At 40.0% G+C, this 19,169-nt stretch overlaps 2 protein-coding genes across 3 annotated transcripts; both read right to left on the bottom strand.

Moving 5' to 3' along the window:
- Positions 1 to 328: 328 nt before the first annotated feature.
- LOC135481788 (uncharacterized) lies at positions 329 to 6,779 on the bottom strand. 2 transcript variants are annotated; one of them, XM_064761493.1, is made up of 7 exons: positions 5,898 to 6,779; positions 5,168 to 5,317; positions 4,514 to 4,694; positions 4,021 to 4,211; positions 2,716 to 2,970; positions 1,025 to 1,137; positions 329 to 596 (listed from the first exon to the last, which is right to left on the bottom strand). In XM_064761493.1, exons 2-7 carry the CDS (start codon positions 5,240 to 5,242, stop codon positions 491 to 493), a joined length of 921 nt encoding a protein of 306 aa, XP_064617563.1. In that variant the 5' UTR covers positions 5,243 to 5,317; positions 5,898 to 6,779; the 3' UTR covers positions 329 to 490. The 2 variants fall into 2 exon arrangements, with proteins under 2 accessions (XP_064617563.1, XP_064617562.1); XM_064761492.1 differs by having other exon boundaries at positions 1,025 to 1,152; positions 5,898 to 6,776.
- LOC135465261 (von Willebrand factor D and EGF domain-containing protein-like) lies at positions 5,564 to 18,771 on the bottom strand. Its single transcript, XM_064742594.1, is given in 14 exon segments — positions 5,564 to 5,695; positions 5,898 to 6,195; positions 7,945 to 8,036; positions 8,038 to 8,169; positions 9,145 to 9,345; positions 10,155 to 10,218; positions 10,926 to 11,011; positions 11,677 to 11,952; positions 13,390 to 13,476; positions 15,157 to 15,410; positions 15,717 to 15,779; positions 16,899 to 17,066; positions 18,352 to 18,561; positions 18,682 to 18,771. Coding segments are annotated over 14 exon segments (2,127 nt in total). The 5' UTR covers positions 18,746 to 18,771.
- Between the last annotated feature and the right edge of the window lie 398 nt (positions 18,772 to 19,169).

Raw genomic sequence — 19,169 nt, 5'->3', positions numbered from 1 at the left:
CGTGTGACCATTCCCCAACTCTCACTCTGTCGTTGCTGACAAGGTTGGATTTCACCAGTTTATACGTGTGACCATTCCCCAACTCTCACTCTGTTGTCACTGTTCTAATCGTGCTCTCCACACTGTGATTTTTTATATTTCCGTTTCTCAGGGCAGTGATAATGTTTTTGACTGCATATTTTTTATCTAAAGTAACCAGGATCAATCGTAGTGAGAACAATCTATCAAGGGAGATGACACTTTCGTCAGAGGACATAAAACAGTAGATAAAATCATCGGTCAAAACAAGTTAGATAATTCACTGAGAAGTAAAGAAGCAAACAATAAATAAGAATTCGAAAAAGCGACAAGATTTTAATAGCCTTTTGGATTATTAGACGTATCTGGAATAAATCATTTCCGAGTTTTCATTATGAATTTGATTTGTTGTTAGTTTCCATTCAAGCATAGCGATGTGGGTACACTCCCTTCTCATGCATTAAAGACTATGCTAGTACTTCCTAGTAATGGCCATCCAGCGCGCACGGGAACACCGCCAGCTCTTCCACTTCTGGCTCCAGCCTTTCCCAGGGTGTCTGGTCAATGTGTTTTTCTTTCTGAATGGGAAGTAAGGTACATTTTCACTCAGTTAGCATTAACTACCTACAGAAAAAAATGGAAGAAGGCATTTTGCAGACATCTGTTAAAAAGATCTATTGAAAACAGCACAATAAAGTGCGTTGATATTTGCAGGATGACAAAATCGTTTGAAACCAGACGGCCTTTTAGAACAAAATGAAAGAGGAGCTATAAACATTGAAACGACCTTCAGTGTTGTCAGAGAGTTAATACAAGGTCTAAAATTATGAAGTATGCAAGGTCCTGTGTTATGAAGTATTCCTACACAGAGAACGTTGCTGGTATATTGTTAGGAGATTTCAAGATGACCTGTAACTGACAAACAATAAGAAGAATATATACTCCTTCGGTGATGCATAGGTCAGAGGAGGAATAAGACACGGTCAGTTTGACCTATAGGCCTCACCCACACACTTTGGCCACCCACGCCGGATAGGGGATGCTATTCTTGCGTGGAACATTCGGCTTCTTGATCTTAGGCTTCTTGATCTTAGGCTTCTTGATCTTAGGCTTCTTGATCTTAGGCTTCTTGACCTGTGCAGAAAACAGCAATAATATATCCAACTCTACGTTCACACATTATTTTGACGGGTTTGTTTCTTTTCATGAACAGTTCTATTATTTCTGTTCAATAGCGACAGTAACTTTGATCTGACGCTTTAGAGAAATAAAGAAAACAAAAACGAAGCCCTATGCAAGGCTTAAGATTGTGGGGTCCATAAATGACATTTCAGTCAGTTATTTGATGCTACAGTAGCAATCATCAACCACCTTTTAAATAATTGTTCAAGCCACGCATACAATATTCTCAGAATGGTCCCTCGTTGCCTAATGTGCTAGCCGTTAGGAGCGTCACAGAACGCGATCGTTTTGAGTTCAAGCCCAGTCCGTGCTGCCTTCCTCTCTGGTCATAGTTGAAAAAGTCTGCCACTAACCGCTGAATTGTCATGGACCATTGAACACTGTCCACGAAAATAGTTTGATTCATTTTGTTTGTTACTGGTATAGGGTTGTTGCTGGTTAATGTATTTGTGATAAACAGTTATGCTCCGTGATATGCGTTAGTGTACAGGTTTGTTACTGGTCACTGTAAGTGTGATAAACTATTATGCCCCGTGATATGTGTTTGTGTACAGGTTTGTTAATGGTCAGTGTAAGTGTGATAAAATTCTTCTGTCCCGTAATATATGTTTGTGTACAGGTTTGATATTTGGCAGTGTAAGTTGATAAAACTGTTATGCCCCCGTAACATATGTTTGTGTTTCGGTTTGTTATGAGTGTAAGTGTGATAAAATTCTTCTGTCCCGTAATATATGTTTGTGTATGGGTTTGTTACTTGGCAGTGTAAGTTGATAAAACTGTTATGCCCCCGTAACATATGTTTGTGTTTCGGTTTGTTATGAGTGTAAGTGTGATAAAATTCTTCTGTCCCGTAATATGTGTTTGTGTACATGTTTGTTACTGGTCAGTGTAAGTGCCCCCGTAACATATGTTTGTGTTTCGGTTTGTTATGAGTGTAAGTGTGATAAAATTCTTCTGTCCCGTAATATATGTTTGTGTACAGGTTTGATACTTGGCAGTGTAAGTGTGATAAAACTGTTATGGCGCCGTAATGTATGTTTGTTACTTCTGTAATAAAAACAGTTTGATTTATTTTGTTTAGAATTTTTTCTGCTGATGTATTCTATTCTTGAATGATCTGTTGGGAACCAGAAGGCATCAGTGACGTCGCAGCCATATTTTGGATTGAAATAGTTCAAAGTCCATGTGGTAAATTCATTCACAGCTCTAATTATACATTATTTGAATGATGAAAGTTAGCAATCTATGTGTGTCAAGTGGCAAAAGGCTGATGTGACGTTACTGGTTGATATATATAGGCCCCCCCTATGGTCAGAAATGACCACCGAAGATGTTAGAAGATTCAAATGAAATTGCATAAGTCGAAAAATATTCTAAAAAATAAATCAGTTATTTTTAGTATTTATTAGTGTTTTATCTGACATATTCTTCATGCTAGTGTTTTCTTTTGCCTTTAAGATGCCGAGCAAACATCTGCATGATATATAACACAGAGAGATCACAACAAACACTCACCTTTCTACAACTTGCACAACCGTCGTGGATCACACAGTTGAAATCTTCGGAATTGAAAGGCAGGAATATTTGGGCTTCTCCGTACACGTTGTTGTTGTTGCTCACTGACACATAATAACCAAACGGAACGCCCTTCTGATTTGTGCCATCTGGAGCATCTCGTGGCAGCGAGCACACAATCTCACCGGAATGGCGGAAAGATGCCTTCGTGATGAACGTGTTGTCTTTCACCAAGATTGTCCTTCTGTTCTTAAACTGAAAAAAGTGTGATAAGGGTCCTTAAAGTAAAAGTAAGCAATCTTCGGGCCTACATATGTGATTTCTTTCAATGGCATTTGGAAGCTGGATTGGATAAAATAACTCATGTATGGATCATAACCTCTATCTATTCAGTGAGCGACGTTTGGGTATAGATACTAATACTGTTCGAAAGCAATAAATGATGCTTGTTAACAGATAGAATACTGAATAGATAGAAGTTGTGTCTCCATATATTTGTTATGCTTTACAAATGTGTTTAATAAGGAATATTATCTGGTGTAAATGGCATTTTTCAATAGCCACTGTTCATGCAACACGAGCCATTATTTTTCCTCCTCCATTTCTGTTAGAGAATTTTCACCCTCATCTCACGTAATAAAACTGCTGCTCCCTGAACTGAGGTCATAGTACTTTGTATCAATCTTTCAGTTATCAAAACAACATACACAGCTCTTATTTTGATTAAACGGGACAAAAATGCATGGTGTAGCTCCGACTTATAATGACTGTTTGGCAATGTGTTATCCAACCCACTCCATATGGTGTGGAACAGACCTATAATGACTGTTCGGCAGTGTGTTATTAGCCCCACTCTTCATGAAGCGGCCCCGACCTATAATGACTGCAGCAGTGTGTTATCCGCCCCACTCTTCATGGTATGGCCCCGACCTATAATGACTGTTCGGCAGTGTGTTATCCGCCCCACTCTTCATGAAGTGGCCCCGACCTATAATGACTGTGCGGCAGTGTGTTATCCGCCCCACTCTTCATGAAGTGGCCCCGACCTATAATGACTGTGCGGCAGTGTGTTATCCATCCCACTCTTCATGGTATGGCCCGACCTATAATGACTGTTCGGCAGTGTGTTATCCGCCCCACTCTTCATGAAATGGCCCCGACCTATAATGACTGTGCATCAGTGTGTTATATGACCCACTCTTCATGTTATGGCCCCGACCAATAATGACCGTTCGGCAGTGTGTTATCTACTATTCAGTTCTTGGGTAAATCTTATACAATGTCTTTTTTTCACGAAATACTTACCAAGACTTGTACAAATTTGCAGGTAAGGGTGTCAGAGCGAGCAAATTGTGTGCCGTACACCAGAGTGCGGTCGCACTTCCGGTTGCGCAAGTCACACAGACCCCTTCTTGGCAGACCCGTTACAGCTGGTGGTGTGTTGCGGTCAATATTACAGTCGTCCCCGATCCGGTCTGCTTCACACTGGCATTCACCTGATAGCACGACAAGAACGATATTCCTCAGTTCGAAACATGAAGATCTGCAAATGTAACTTTTAGCAATTTTGTGAGATCAGAAGTTGCCAGTTTTTGGCTTATCACACCATAATACGATGAAGCCCAGCACTTCCAAAGGCTAAAAGTATCTTCAAAATACAGTTTCGATTTAATAATTCATTAAGGTCTAAATTCTTGGAAGATCTGTGTATAAGGAAACGTACAAACCTTCATCACTGAAATAAAGTACACCTTATTATACTGGGCTGTTAAAAGTCTCTAAATGACAGGAATCTTACCCTGAACACAAGTGCCGTGGAAAGAACATTCGTTTGGACAATTGGCATGCATCACTTGGTGAAACACGGATAGCTGACCACCTTCTGCTCTCCATAAGGTTGTATTTCGGCGGACTTCGACTGCACATTGTAGCTTATACAGCTCAAGTGTAGCGATGGCCCATTCGGTAGTACCGAACAGCTGGAGAAAACAATACAAAGTGATATAAAATATAATCGGACTTGTTAATTGTGAAAAATAGAAATCATTATTACCATAATTTGCCTCCCTTCCTTTCAAAACATTCGACCTACAATAATTGAGACCATTTTGCTGATTAGTTCAGTCAGTGTGTAATAAATCAGCGAGAAAATAAAGGCAATTAAAGAACGAACTTCCCGTATAAAACGTCAAGTATTCAATGAGAGAGATCAATTATAAAATCAAACCTATTAAAATGGGCGGTTGAATTCCCGGCTCATAAACAAAGGCTTTCAGCCGTATTTGTCAGTGATATTCTCACTTCAGTTATGAGATGCAGATTTATTTATTTATTTATTTGATTGGTACTTCACGATTGGTATTCAAGAATATTTTACCAGATGTAGATTTATATCGGAATCTTCATACTTAAGGGATACTAGTACAATGCATCATACATGTAACTTTCATACCAGAATATCGGAGACGCAGAACTCCAAAAGGTTGTCCAGATCAAGGTTGTTGACCTTGGAGCAGGGAAGAAACATGGGCGATCTGCGGAAAAACTGAGAGCAGAAGTCCGTAGCTTTCTCCAGGTTCCAGCCATTGGTCCACTCGAGATTCTGTAAGTACCAGTGTTAGCATTCAAAGAAATTATGGATCTTGATATTAAAGAAATTAAGCTGGTATCACAATAGCCAAACATAGAGGTACGATACACCGAAGAGTAAGGTTATAAGCAAAATGAGGAAACGCATGCCAGAGACATGATATTTTCTTTCAGTTTTGGGGGATATTTTATATTTCTTAATAATCCATTTTTGTTATGCATATTTTTCGTCAGTGATCAGAAATATTCGGACATGGCGTCAATAATGACCATACTGGGACCGCGAGGACCACTTAGAGATCACAATTCGAGCTCTTCCTCCAACAAAGTTGTTTTGGCAGCTATCAAGGTTGATCTCACCACAACTACCAACTAATTTCAGAACTGACCGCTGAGGCATTAAGAAAACCGTAGTTTAATGTTATTTTAACCGCCCAAGACGAAGGTCGAGTTGCTCTTTTGTACTTTTATATGTTAGGCCACATCATATACTCCGTATTAAGACATAAAAAAGAGCGTTTCATGAATCCTTTAAGGCAGAAATGGGCACAGACGTACGGCGAATCACATACCCATACATGTTATATACTAACCGCAAATTCAGCATCTGGATACGTCGGCAGAATGTGCTTGATATCGTCAAAATTCAAACTCTCATCCAAATCAGTCTGTCTCCTTCTCTGTCCGGATGAGGGTTCAGACAGCTGTGTACAGTACTGGCTCGTCACCTCGGGGTCCAAGGAGTCACACTGTGGAGGGGGCACGTTAGTGCAGTCCACGTTTTGAGTTGGAAGACCCGGGACGGGTGATGTACAAGAACAGCGACCTACGGGATTCGTTCCCAGATTGAGGTCCGGGTAGTTATAAAATGACTCAATCTGGTCATCGATCCTGTGAAAACCAAGGTGTTAGAGAAGTGACTAACAAAGAACAGAACAGAAAGAAAAAAATGAACTGGAGCAAGGGGCGGAGAGGGTGGAATGGTGGAGAGGGTGGGGTGGGTGCAGTGGGTGGAGAGGGCTCAGTGGGTGCAGTGGTTGAGAGGGTGGAGAGGGTGTGGTGGGTGGAGTGGGTGTACTTTATAGTCCCGGTTACATTCCACTTAAAACTTTCAAAGTAATTTTTACTTTAATATGGGTGTATTAAAGTTGTATTCTCTATACTTTTGTTTTTTATGTTTTCGTGTTTTGTTGCATCCACTGTGAGATTCCCAAACGTCTAGCCACTTTCAGCATGGATTATGAGAGCATTCCTTCAACATGTACAAGTACATACGTACGCGGGGAGAGCTAAGCCGATACTGAATGATTCTAAACGTTGCAGCAGTCGTACACTTACTACACAATTATCGTGCAGCAGTCGTACACTTACTACACAATTATCGTGCAGCAGTCGTACACTTACTACACAATTATCGTGCAGCAGTCGTACACTTACTACACAATTATCGTGCAGCAGTCGTACACTTACTACACAATTATCGTGCAGCAGCCGCACAGTACCACACAGTTACCGTGCAGCAGCAGCACAGTGCCGCACAGCAACCATATAGTGCCGCAGAGGTTACCGTCCAGCAGCAGCACAGTGCCGCACCGTTACTGTACAGCAGCTGCATAGTGCCGCACAGTTATCGTCCAGTAGTCGCACAGTCATCGTACAGCAGCCGCATAGCGCTGCACATCAGCCACACAGTGCGAAGTTACCGTGCAGCAGCAGCACAGTACCGCACGGTTACCGTACGGCAGCAGCATAGTGCCGCATAGTTACAGCCGCATAGTGCCACACAGCAGCCACATAGTGCTGCACAGTGGCCGTGCAACAGCTTCACAGTAAACTGCCCCTGACAGAGGCATGCTGTAACGACTCGCCGGCATGAGATCGAACTAAACTGGAAGCCAACAGAAAAATCAGCTAGAGCATATGTTTCGGACTTATGACATACAGTGTAGGTAGCCTGTAGATACAAGGAAAGGGAAAAAAAAACAGGCAAACAAAGCAGCTTGTGAAAATGCAATTTCAGTCTCTCAGGTTTCTGAGACAAAAGAAACCTAATTCACATCAAGAGGGATCATACACATCAAGATGGATCATACACATCAAGAGGGATCATACACATCAAGATGGATCATACACATCAAGATGGATCATACACATCAAGATGGATCATACACATCAAGAGGGATCATACACATCAAGATGGATCATACACATCAAGATGGATCATACACATCAAGAGGGATCATACACATCAAGATGGGATCATACACATCAAGATGGGATCATACACATCAAGATGGATCATACACATCAAGATGGATCATACACATCAAGATGGATCATACACCATCAAGAGGGATCATACACATCAAGATGGATCATACACATCAAGAGGGATCATACACATCAAGATGGATCATACACATCAAGCTGTTTTGAAAAACAGCCCAGAACCAGGCTTTCACACAACTTTGAAACAAAACGAAATAAACTGAATTTAAATTGCAAGACTAAATATGCGAACATATTTACAAAGATTAGAAAAGCGGGGCCAAGAAATGACCAGTGAATGAACGTACAATATGAATAGTATGACATGATGGAAGATTGAGAACATAACGTTGAAATGGCTGTTTACTTTACCTCCAAGTCGACCCGTAGTTATTTACAACACACAAATTGCCACGGTTAAATAAAAAAAAGTCACAGTCATTGCTGTGCCGGATCCCATTCGGGTCCTATGTACTCGTCCTCCTTATCCCCGTTGAAGTTGCCACACAGCCCCATAACCTGTCCTACGTCAGCCGGGGAGGGATAGATGTAAATTCTGCTGCCGATAATCACTCTGGCGCCGTTTGGTAGATCAATCTGTGTGATACAGAGTTGATAATAGATAACAATAATCTCTGCATTCACAATGACCTACGACTGTTCAGTTCGGTGATGTGAATAGATTATATATCGTCAGTCACAATTTGTAGGCCTATCTGCCTTTGATGCCATACAAATGGCAGGTGTCAGTGTTATTTTAAAACAACTGGGACCAATTCCACAAAGCCGTTTCTGACTTACGTCTTAAACCTACTCACAGCGCTTAGTGTTTGGTTCTGGAAAATGAAAATTTGGCACATTTGTCATCCGATTATATTTATAAGGTGGCCAAAATCTTAATTGATAGAGCTTTAAAATGAGCTCCAAAGTCGTGTTTCAAAACCACTTTGCCAGTGAAAGGTGAAGGAACGTAATCATGGAATCTACTGCTATATTGAAAACAAAAAGTATGCAGCTGGTGCAACCAGGCCTTAGGTATCAGTTAACGACACCACACCACTGATGGTCAGTTTTCTGTTTAAGTCATTCAGGTTGAATTTTCTGTATTTTTCCACCAATATAGCCGACTTATGCATTTTCAGAAGATCTCACTTTCGTTTATCATGAGACTGACTTTCTTGTTTCACACAACAATTAATTTTTTTACTTTCGAATTACGAACTCTTAATAGTTAATGTATTGCGGAAATTTAACAATCATTGCGTATTCAATATCAAAGGTCGTTTGAAAAGATGCCATGGACGTCACAGAAGGATTGACGTCATTGTGGTTATCTTGATCCCCAGTTTCTGAAGGTTTACTAATGTTATCCGCCCACAAGGTTGCATATTCATGAGTCATTATCGTTGTGCAGCAAAATGCGAACAAACGCGGTTTCCTAACCTAAATTCAGCTCAAATACTTACGTTTTAAACCTATAATATACAAAGCTGTTTTATTAATACAAGATATATACAAGCCGCTAAGTGGACATTCTCCAATATGGTCTGTTAAAGCATTGTTGTAGCCTACCTGGAATTCGCGTCCATTGTGGAGTGACGTCACTCGCATCTGTTTCTGGTTACAGCCAAACACCCGGACGCGGGTAGTTTGGTACGCCACATTGTCACGACAGAATGAATAGACGAAGAGTTGTTTCCCCGAGCGTACAGCGCCACCACAAACACACCGGGCGGGGGAAGTGCCTCCACATGGCTGGAAAAATCCGCGTACCTGTTTAGAAACAAAAACAAAACCTCACTTTTGTCCTCTCCTGTATTCTTTGTAAACATTTATCTTACAATACTAAGTATACTCAGATATAAGCAGTACCGGTACCGTAATACAAAAGTAAAGAATGGATATTTTCACGTGTACAACGCTAATATGGCGCTAATCTGGCCCTGTTGTATGCACGCCTCTGACTACATGGATGGCTGACTGTGCCACGTGGAAAATTTCACTTCACCTTTACATGGGGAATCTGCTCTTATGTTTTGTTATACACGGATTCACTGAGTAATCCAAGTGTACATTTGTCAATGCAAGCATGGCTAAACCATGTTTGGACTAGTCCGGCCATTTAAATTTTTGAATCGAATAAATCGAACCAATGTCCGCCACTGTGTGATGATCTTTTGAGTTCAAACTTCCGCCAAGTTCCGGTACGTACTGGCTGTTCCAAAACTTGCCTTCAAAAATAAGGGTTTTCCAGTCATTGGATTTCGTTGTCAACATTTTATCCTTCAAAGAGCCAGCACGTTCGAGCACGAAACATGGCGGACATCATTTGCACTTCTCGATTCAAAATTCTAAACGGCGGGATTGTTGTTAAAAGAGGGTTTACTGGTACACATTTGACATCTTTTAAACGCGGATAACCTGTGAATTCAGTGTTAACTAAGTATTAGGATCAACTCAAACTATAAAGTTTTGTGAAATTTTCATGCTTAACGAGATATGGCCATGAGACGGACTATACATACTAAGTTAGTATTGCACGTCTCGATGGGTTACGTTAACAAGGCCTAACACCGTTTTACCTCCAAGGGTAATGTCTTGTGACGGTAAAGCACAAACTCGCCGGGAAGTTGAACATCGAAAAACCTGGGAAAAGTGAGAGGGATTTAATAAGCAAGGAAAATCTGATCTGGATTTATTACTTCATTAAGACTGTATATGTCCCTCACATGTGTAGATTAAACATGGGGAAATTCATCAGTAACTTGTCAAAGGCCTGGTTTCCATCACACTTTAAACTGACCGCCGTTATATAGGTCAGATATTCTCACACAATGGTGTTAAAACAACAAAAACTAAATATATAAATATACCCTAAGTTAGTAGGTTAGTTTCAGTAGCTTACCAGAGCTTCGTGATTCTTTCGTAGGTTACTTAGGCCTATGTCTGAGTTAGGTGTAATTTGTTTCACTTTGCTTCAAATCAATTTAAGCATCCTTTATAATAAATATTTCTTCTCTGACAAATTTAAAACTTTCTATTATTAATAGGGGACATCAAGTAAGAGACGTTACAAGCCACTCTTTTATGATGAATTATACACTGGTATTTAATATTCTTGATAACGACAGTCATTTAACTGATTAAACAATACAAGACTATTGATAATAAAATTATAATGAAAACATTCGTTTTTGCAGAAATATTTAGCATAAAAGATAATTTCATTTGGTGATATATACACAAATTCTTAGATTATATGCACACACCAGCTAAGAGTTAAACTAATGCGAAATGTAAAAAAAATGAAATATATAATATTTTGAATAATTTTATTGGTTAAACAAGCCTACCTTCTGTCAAATGATTTGAAATGGGGGTCACTGACTGCATAACACATAGAAGTAGCAAAATTAACATTCAGATCATGAATGTTCACCTGTAGAAAAAGAAACGATATATTTATTTGTATTATTCCGCTGTATCAAAATGAAGTAATTTACAGTTAGTTGTCAACAGCAGAGCACACTCTGTGATCTTTAATGAAAGGAGATGAAAAATATACGTGGTGTCATGACACACTCATGACATTACCTTTGACGGCAACAATGCATAATTCCACGTGTAATTTTACCTTGTTTAACTAAAGGAAAGCGTTTAAGGCAAATAGCAGATGAATTGATGAGTCAGTGAGTGATTGAGGTTTAATGTTGTACTTAACAATTTTTTAGTCATATGACGACGTAGAACCTTAGAGTGTGTGTAATGTGCTTCCTTGTTGCAGGGCGGGTATCCACCGCTCTTTTATCTAGTGCTGCTCACTGAGACGCCTTTCCGAAGGCAAGTATAGCCATTATACTGATACGGGTCAGCTGATAAGACCTGATACGAGCTGATATAAACTGATACGGCACTATCCCCTTCATGCTGAACAACTTACACTTTTAAGGTCTTAGGTGTGATTCGACCCAGGATTGACCCTGGATCTATCGCTCCCGAAGCGGACGCTCTAACAACTGTGCTATCGGGTCCGGTCAAAAACATCCATCAAATACATGTAATACAAAAGCAGACAAGGCATATACCTCAGTAAGAACGGCTTACGTTAACAACGGGGGGAGTGACGTCAGCCCACACGTTCAGAGGCCCACCCAGGACAGGGTTGATCGCCTTTAAGAAGATCTCTGCCAGCCGTCCACCGAACATGCCGTCGTACTCTGCCGTCACCTTCAGCTCGTGGATAGCGTTCCAGTCGTGGGATGAAACATCAAATCCACATTCGCCGGGAATGGTTCTTTTACAGACCCCATTTATCTCCTCATTTGAAAAGTCTTTAAAAGCTAGGACACAAGGGACTTTTTTTTCGGCAAGGGACAGGCACTGTGGCCTGGTACCGGATGGTGGCTGTCTCTCCCTCAGTCAACTCAACAGCAGGGTCGTCTAACACCTTGAGAAAACAAAAGGGTCAAAGTAAATAGAATATCGCTTTTAATACGACTCCATGCACAAATGTACTAACAATGGTAATTCTTCAGCTGGTAGACAATGCTAGAACCAAGTTCTTAGGTGGCCAGTGCATACCATATAGCTACTTGAAACAACATTCCACGAGTCAGTCAGACAAAGGGAAGCAAATCTTGCCACTCAGGGATCAACTCTGCCATCTACATACTTACTTGGATAACAATTCCAGTGATTTTAAATACTAACACGAGCCATCATGAATAATCATAACTTGTGTTATTTTCGAAGTATTTAGATAGAGGGTCATGTTGTTTGACAAGTGACAAGATTTGCTTCCCTTTGTAGGTGGCCCGGTGGGTCACATTAGGAGTGTTGTGACTGGACGGACTTGCAGCACCGCATTTGATATTGTCATCGGTGGCAATATTAGCCTTGTCGGTACAAGGATGCCTGACATTAGCAGCTGAATTTAAAAACAAATTCTTTCCCCAGCAATAACTGGACGTCTTGAACGTCTTGATCTCCAATCTCTGTTGTGGATGTCATTTACGTTGTTTGTGCTATGAACTTGCAATGTTTGGAAAAAGCCTATTTGACTTTAAGTATTGAAGGCGAATGATATATATATATTAAACAACAAATTTAATGTTAACACAAGCCTCTATGAAATATCTTTCTGGAAGATGGATATATTAACATTCTCATATATATATCCTAAATTAATTTAGGGGCCTCCGTGGCTCAGTCGGTTAGCGCGCTAGCCCAGTGTAGTGACCCAGAAGCCTCTCACCAATGCGGTCGCTGTGAGTTCAAAACCAGCTTATGCTGGCTTCCTCTCCGTAGGAAGGTCCCTAGAAACTTGCGGATGGTCGTGGGTTTCCATGGTGCTCTTTCCATAATGCTGGCTGCCGTCGTATAAGTGAAATATTCTTGAGTACGGCGTAAAACACCAATAAAAAAAATCAATTAATATACCTTTTCAATCCAATGATACGTAAAAATGACCTCTTGATATATATATAAGCATGGTTCTGTTATTTGAGAGGTTTGTTTAGCTTGTGTTGTAAGTACTGTGTTGTATTCGGGGTTATATGGGCATATACCGAATGATTTTTCTGGTATTCGGACCTAGTTCAGTTTGGATCGGTAAGTACTCTCTCCGGTATTTGAAACTTTGAAATAGTCTTGAGGATAATATAATTATAAGAAAACTATCTGTTGAACGATTTCGCAGGCATCTGACTTGTTTATATGTAGGAATGATAGTAGAGAATTATAGGCAGTGCTATTCCTATTCGCTGACAGATGTGGTAGGAGTGCTGGTACACGTAAAACAGCTGATGAATCGCTTACCCGTAGTCCAGCGAAGAATTCGTCACTGTGATGCTCCGGGCTGGGGACTCCGTTCTCTGAGGACCGAACCCTGACAGAACATTGGACCTGTTCAGAAGATTACTTTCAAGTCAATCAATTCGTCGGATTCCTTTTAATTCATAATTTAAAAGTTAACCAAGGCATATCATACTGATGTCGACCGATATTTGGCCTTTCAAGCAATACGAGTACATGTACAAAGCAAATCAGACAAGTCCCAGAAACCAGAGGTGTACCAGGAAAACCAGACAAGTACCAATAATAGGGGAGCTTTGAGTTCGAACTCTTTTAACGTTGAAGGTATAAAAAGTTCAACTGTATCATGTGACCTGTTAAAAGGATCTGGCAACTATTTTTGATCCCATTCACTATAACATGGGCGTCTGTAAAAAAGTGTCATGAAAAGTAATTTAGAGTACACGAATGAAAGAGAAAATTGAGAATCTGAACGTTTTGTTCAGAAAAGTTCCTAAAGGAAAGATTTGTCATTTGTGCCTCTGAAAAAGGGTGAGACAGGTGATGAGTAAATTAATTTCAACAAGGTTTTTCACCATTCACATGGCATAGTAAGACTGTTTTTACCATTGACGACAAAAGAGTTCCATCTCGAAACTCCCCTATTCCGATTTTTATATATCTCTATGTAAGTTTTTTCTTGCTCTAATCCATCGACCACCGCTGTTTGGGAAAAAAAAAACTAAAGGTGTACCGACTTATTCAGTAAAGTTATGTCCCTTTACGGCATATAGCGCGATGACATGTTCCTCTAATCATGCTTCGCCAATGCAATGTTGCTTAATACTTTGATGCATTATGTGCCAGATCACTCTAAAAGTTTCTACATTACCTGACTACATGTAGCTCGCATGTACATATGTTTTACCGGGAAGTGAAAAGGGTAGGCTCAGCTATACTGACTAACATGGCTGTTCAATGTATCATGACTCGAGTGTAGGCTTTAAAAACATTTCCTTGCGTTTCAGAAATATTGTTTCACTTTGTTATTTCACAGTGTTGCTGACTGTTTCTCTGGAACAAGAGGGACTGTGCCATTTTCTCCAGGCTCAGTTTATTATAGGATTTGTTGCAGGACCATACCTAGACGTAAATCTGCAATACGTCTCATTCTTCCAGGATTAGCTTTGACTTATGAGACTTATGTAGTTTTCCATTCACCAACATGGCATTTGACATCGTTCAGAAGGCGATAAACTCGTGGAACGTTGAGAATGAAACCATTTAAAGGGTGACTGACAACTTGTTTTAAAGTCTTAACTTTAATAGTTGCTTTAATAATGAAGAGAACAAACTATGAGCAACTACTGTGATAGAGAAGAACAAACGAGTTCACCCTAGCGACGGAATTTTGAAGCCTGGAAGTTGCGAATTGTGATGTTATGGTCTTCACGCATATCAAAATAATCAAAAAATGAAATAAATAAAAAAATAAATTTATTTATTTATTTGAATGGTGTCTTACGCCTTACACAAGAATATTTCACTTATACAACCGCGGTCAGCATTATAATGGGAAGAAATCGGGCAGAGCCGAGGGTAATCCACGACCATCTGCAAGTTGTTGGAGGCCTTCCCACGTATGACCAGAGAGGAAGCCAACATGAACTGGACTTGAACTCACAGCGACCGCATTGGTGGGAGGCTCCTGGGTCATTGCGCCGTGCTGGCGATGTTAATGTAAAATGTGTGAAATATGATCTTTATCGAATATATGTAGTTGCCTCTTACATTCATGCCAAGCTTGTACTCATGCTTCCACACCGTCTCAAGAAGCTGCCCCGACTCCGGCAGATCCGATCCCTTTTGCTTAGTAATCCGGATCACCTCATCGCCATTGATTCTCCACACCACATCATAGAAATAACCGGGGTCAAATACAGCAGTACTGCAGTTAAATCTCAGGTCTTCAAAATTCTCATCTTCTGTGCTCATTCCAAGGAGAGGAGTCACGACTGGTTTTATGGCGACGTTGGGAAAAGAGTCTGAAAAAAATGTTTTAATGTGTCTGTATGAAATCATGACTTGCACTTTTTGAAACGAATGCGTCATCACACAGCAGTCTTTGCCGTCTTTTCAGACGCGTGGAATAAAACCTCTAACATCTTTGGAGAAGGCTGTATTTCCTTCTCCATTTCACAGCGTAGCTTTACTGTTGGAACTATGGAGGGATGGAGGAAAATTTGCAGACAAATTCTTCATGTGACACACTAAATGCATGGCAAGGTATACATGTACACTGTACAAACGAATTTCGGGTCATCACATTCTAGAAAATAGGGGTGTGTTACCTGAGCATCCGGGTTCTGATCCAGTCTCCGAAGAGGTACCAGCAGGGCAAGGTGCGATCAAATCTGCAATACAGATGTCATGCATTTAAAACATACAGTGGTAGAAAGATATACCGCCTACAGCTATACACAGGTAATTCAAAATATATACCAAGTAATTCACTGTGTGCTTAATAACTTAGTCTTTACAAGTAATTCACTGTGTGCTTAATAACTTAAGTCTTTACAAGAAATTCAGTCCACAAAAGTCATATTAAGGCAAAGCAGTTAATGCGGTATTTCATGTAGGTTTTCATTTGAATTCTTTAGAATATAATCCAACTTCAATTTTACTTCAGAATTTTATCTGCACAGCTCAAAATGTTTCTAGAGAGGATGTATTTTGATGTATTTATTTCATATTTATTTATTTAATCGGTTTATTATGCACAGTCAGGAATATTTCAACTCTTTTAACAGCGGTGATTTATTTATTTATTTATTTGATTGGTGTTTTACGCCGCAATCAGGAATATTTCACTTATATTACTTATATAATATGCATTATGGTGGGAGAAAACCGGGCAGAGCCCGCTGGAAACCCAACACCATCCTCGGGTTGCTGACAGACCATGCCACCTGTGGCCGGAGAGGAAACCGGCATGGGCTGGCCTTGAACTCAAAGCGACCGCATTGGTGAGAGGCTCCTGGGTCATTACGCTGCGCTAGCGTGTTAACCAACAATAATTTATGTGGGAAAATGTCAGGGCCTCGCCGACAACAGGCCAAGCCACTGCTCATGACAAACAGTCGCTTGAAACCATTTTTACAGAAAAGTTATTTATGCTGCAAACGATTTAATCTAAACAGATTTGAATACTTATAGCAGATATTACAGATTTGAGGGCATATGAATTTGACAGGGACAGCAACAGTGCAGAGTTTATTCTAACTTTAACTTTAAATTAAAGGATAATGTCGGCTACATTTAGCCTTGTAACTATCTAAGAATATGAACTAATTTGGCCTAGGGTCACCAGTGCTCTGATATAACTTATTCTAATTGTTCCGTTATTATGCTGTTGTTTTTTCGAACAGTCAAACTGATTAGTGGACCGTCTTAAGAAGCGGTCACCCCCCACCCTCTCAGAAAATAAGCAGGAAAACTTGCATGAGCCATAGCATTTATAAAATCATCCTTACCAAAACAGTAAGCCGAAGCACAGAGGGTTGGGGGCAGTAAATGATAGACCCTGTAAGTGCCACAGTTGATGACTTTGGCTTGGAGTTCAATTGCACATGGCATGTCTTCTGTGGAGACTATACAGGCCGTCACTAGAGCCTCTTGGTTTAATGTGATTGGAAGTTCGTCTGAAACAATCAAAAGATATACAACTGGATAATAAGACACTTAACAAAGTACTTCAACATGGCCTGAAAAAATGAAACAACTGGTATAGCAACTCTTAGGGAAGCTTTTATGCAGGAATCTAAGAACCAGCTACGGTAAGGCAAAGAATCGGCTCCAGAGAGGTAGGATATGAAAGTGCAAATTTCAAAATCTCAGCACAATTCTGTAAATTTTGGAATCAGAAGTATAAGACTTGGTCGAAGCACTCATGAAAGTTATAATGCCATAAAAGAGATGGTTGCTCAGTAATAACCCTTCAAAAATGCACTCTCGATCAAAAACGCCTATGTTTCGTTCAAACGAGGTACTGTGTTTTTAATTTGTAGTATGAAGATCAACGTTAACCAGAAAAATATCTTGACTGAAATCTTCATGTGTGTATTTCTACGCGCTGGCAAAGTTAAGTTTTGGTTATCTCTTGTCTTCAAATGTAAAACATAAACTTTATAATGCGATCAGTTTTGTCATATTTGAGCAAGTTTGAAATCTGTATTTCTGCCATGATCTGTCAGGAATCCTCTACAGTACAGTGGCCTCACGCTGCGGAGAACAGGTCAGGGAAGAATTCGAATCTTTGTGGCTCTTTTTTTTCCTTGGAAACATACTTTTGTATGAGTAAAGATAAAGGTAATCATGCACTTAAGATGTGTTATCTTGGATAAGAATAGATAAGTTATGGTATTACGTAACATTTGGCAACTATAGCGACATCATAGGTGAATCCTGGTTGAGAGCACACGTGGTCCTCTAGCTATCATTAACACTAGCATGTTACGCGTAGCGAAGTATAAGGCTGAAAGTTACATTTTCTATATATTTATTTAACTATGTGCATAACTATGTGCTCAAAAGTTTTTCAGAAATTTACATTTGTCGTGTAGTGACATTCATAACTCTACACTGCCTAATGCAAGAAAAAAAATTCAGTGTGACCGGCCACACTTATTCGATTTTATGACACATACATTACTTCAGTGCGTGTTTAGAGTTTGATAAGCCACATGCTTGCCATGTAACAGGAAGTGCAGAGTAAAACAGAACTTAAAAAAGAAAGTAGTCTTAAGACTGTGTCAGCAGCTGTCACTCACACCTATAGTCAGTTTCACTACTTGAGGTGCACAGTTTCTTGTACTTGGACCGATTCCCTGCCTTACCATACCAGGTCCTTGTTCATAGCCATCAATCGTCAGACTAAAACATAGGAGTAAAAATAAATAAACCTTCAGAAAAATAAGATTAACCTACCGTTTATCCAGATAGGATAGAATGTATTACAGGCGCCCGGGGGAGGGGGAGATGTGGCAAGATCAGCATCTTCGTTGTCTACTTTGAGTCTGTACCACCCGGGAGTCAGGGATATGTCACAGAAAGACACTTGTAAATCAGTAGTGTTTTGAACATTACTGGAACTTCGTGTCTCTGGACCTGCCAAGATGGCGTTTGTTAGACATGGATCTGTAATTGGAAAAGATCACGTAACCAATGTAATATATTTATACATTAAATCTAATCGTTAATTTAAATCGTTTAAATTCCTGGTTTACTTTCGCGTAGTTACCTAAGGAATGCAATTACCTTGAAGGAGTGCTGGGACAAAACAGAGAAAGATGATCAAAGCGGCCAGCAGTAGCTTTGCCATGGTCTGTGATGACACGAACCACGGAACATCGAATGATGCATGGCCTGATGTACATGATTAAATTTAACAGAACTATCAAAATGAATCACGTGATGAAAATTCTAGTGTGTTACGTACCAATCACCTAGGGGATGACTGGATTGTGCACATAATCTGAATGACATTTGCTTTTTTTTTTATTCATGCAAACATTGTAGCCGACTTCCTTGTTCCAATCATATGACGCAAAATGAACGCGCGTTCAAAGTTCGATGAGATCAATTTCCATGACAACAGTCAAGACGGATCACCAAAAATAGTCATACACTAAATGAAAATTTGTGTGGTAAGATTTAAAACAAAAGTCACCTTCTTTCTTTAGCAATTAATGGAATTGATCTTATAGGCATATACCTTGTCCCCATCACACGGTACCAATTACGTG

Source organism: Liolophura sinensis, chromosome 1, assembly GCF_032854445.1.
Source record: "Liolophura sinensis isolate JHLJ2023 chromosome 1, CUHK_Ljap_v2, whole genome shotgun sequence".
NCBI classification, from domain to species: Eukaryota; Metazoa; Mollusca; class Polyplacophora; order Chitonida; family Chitonidae; genus Liolophura; species Liolophura sinensis.
This window is presented reverse-complemented; position numbering and strand designations above follow the sequence as displayed.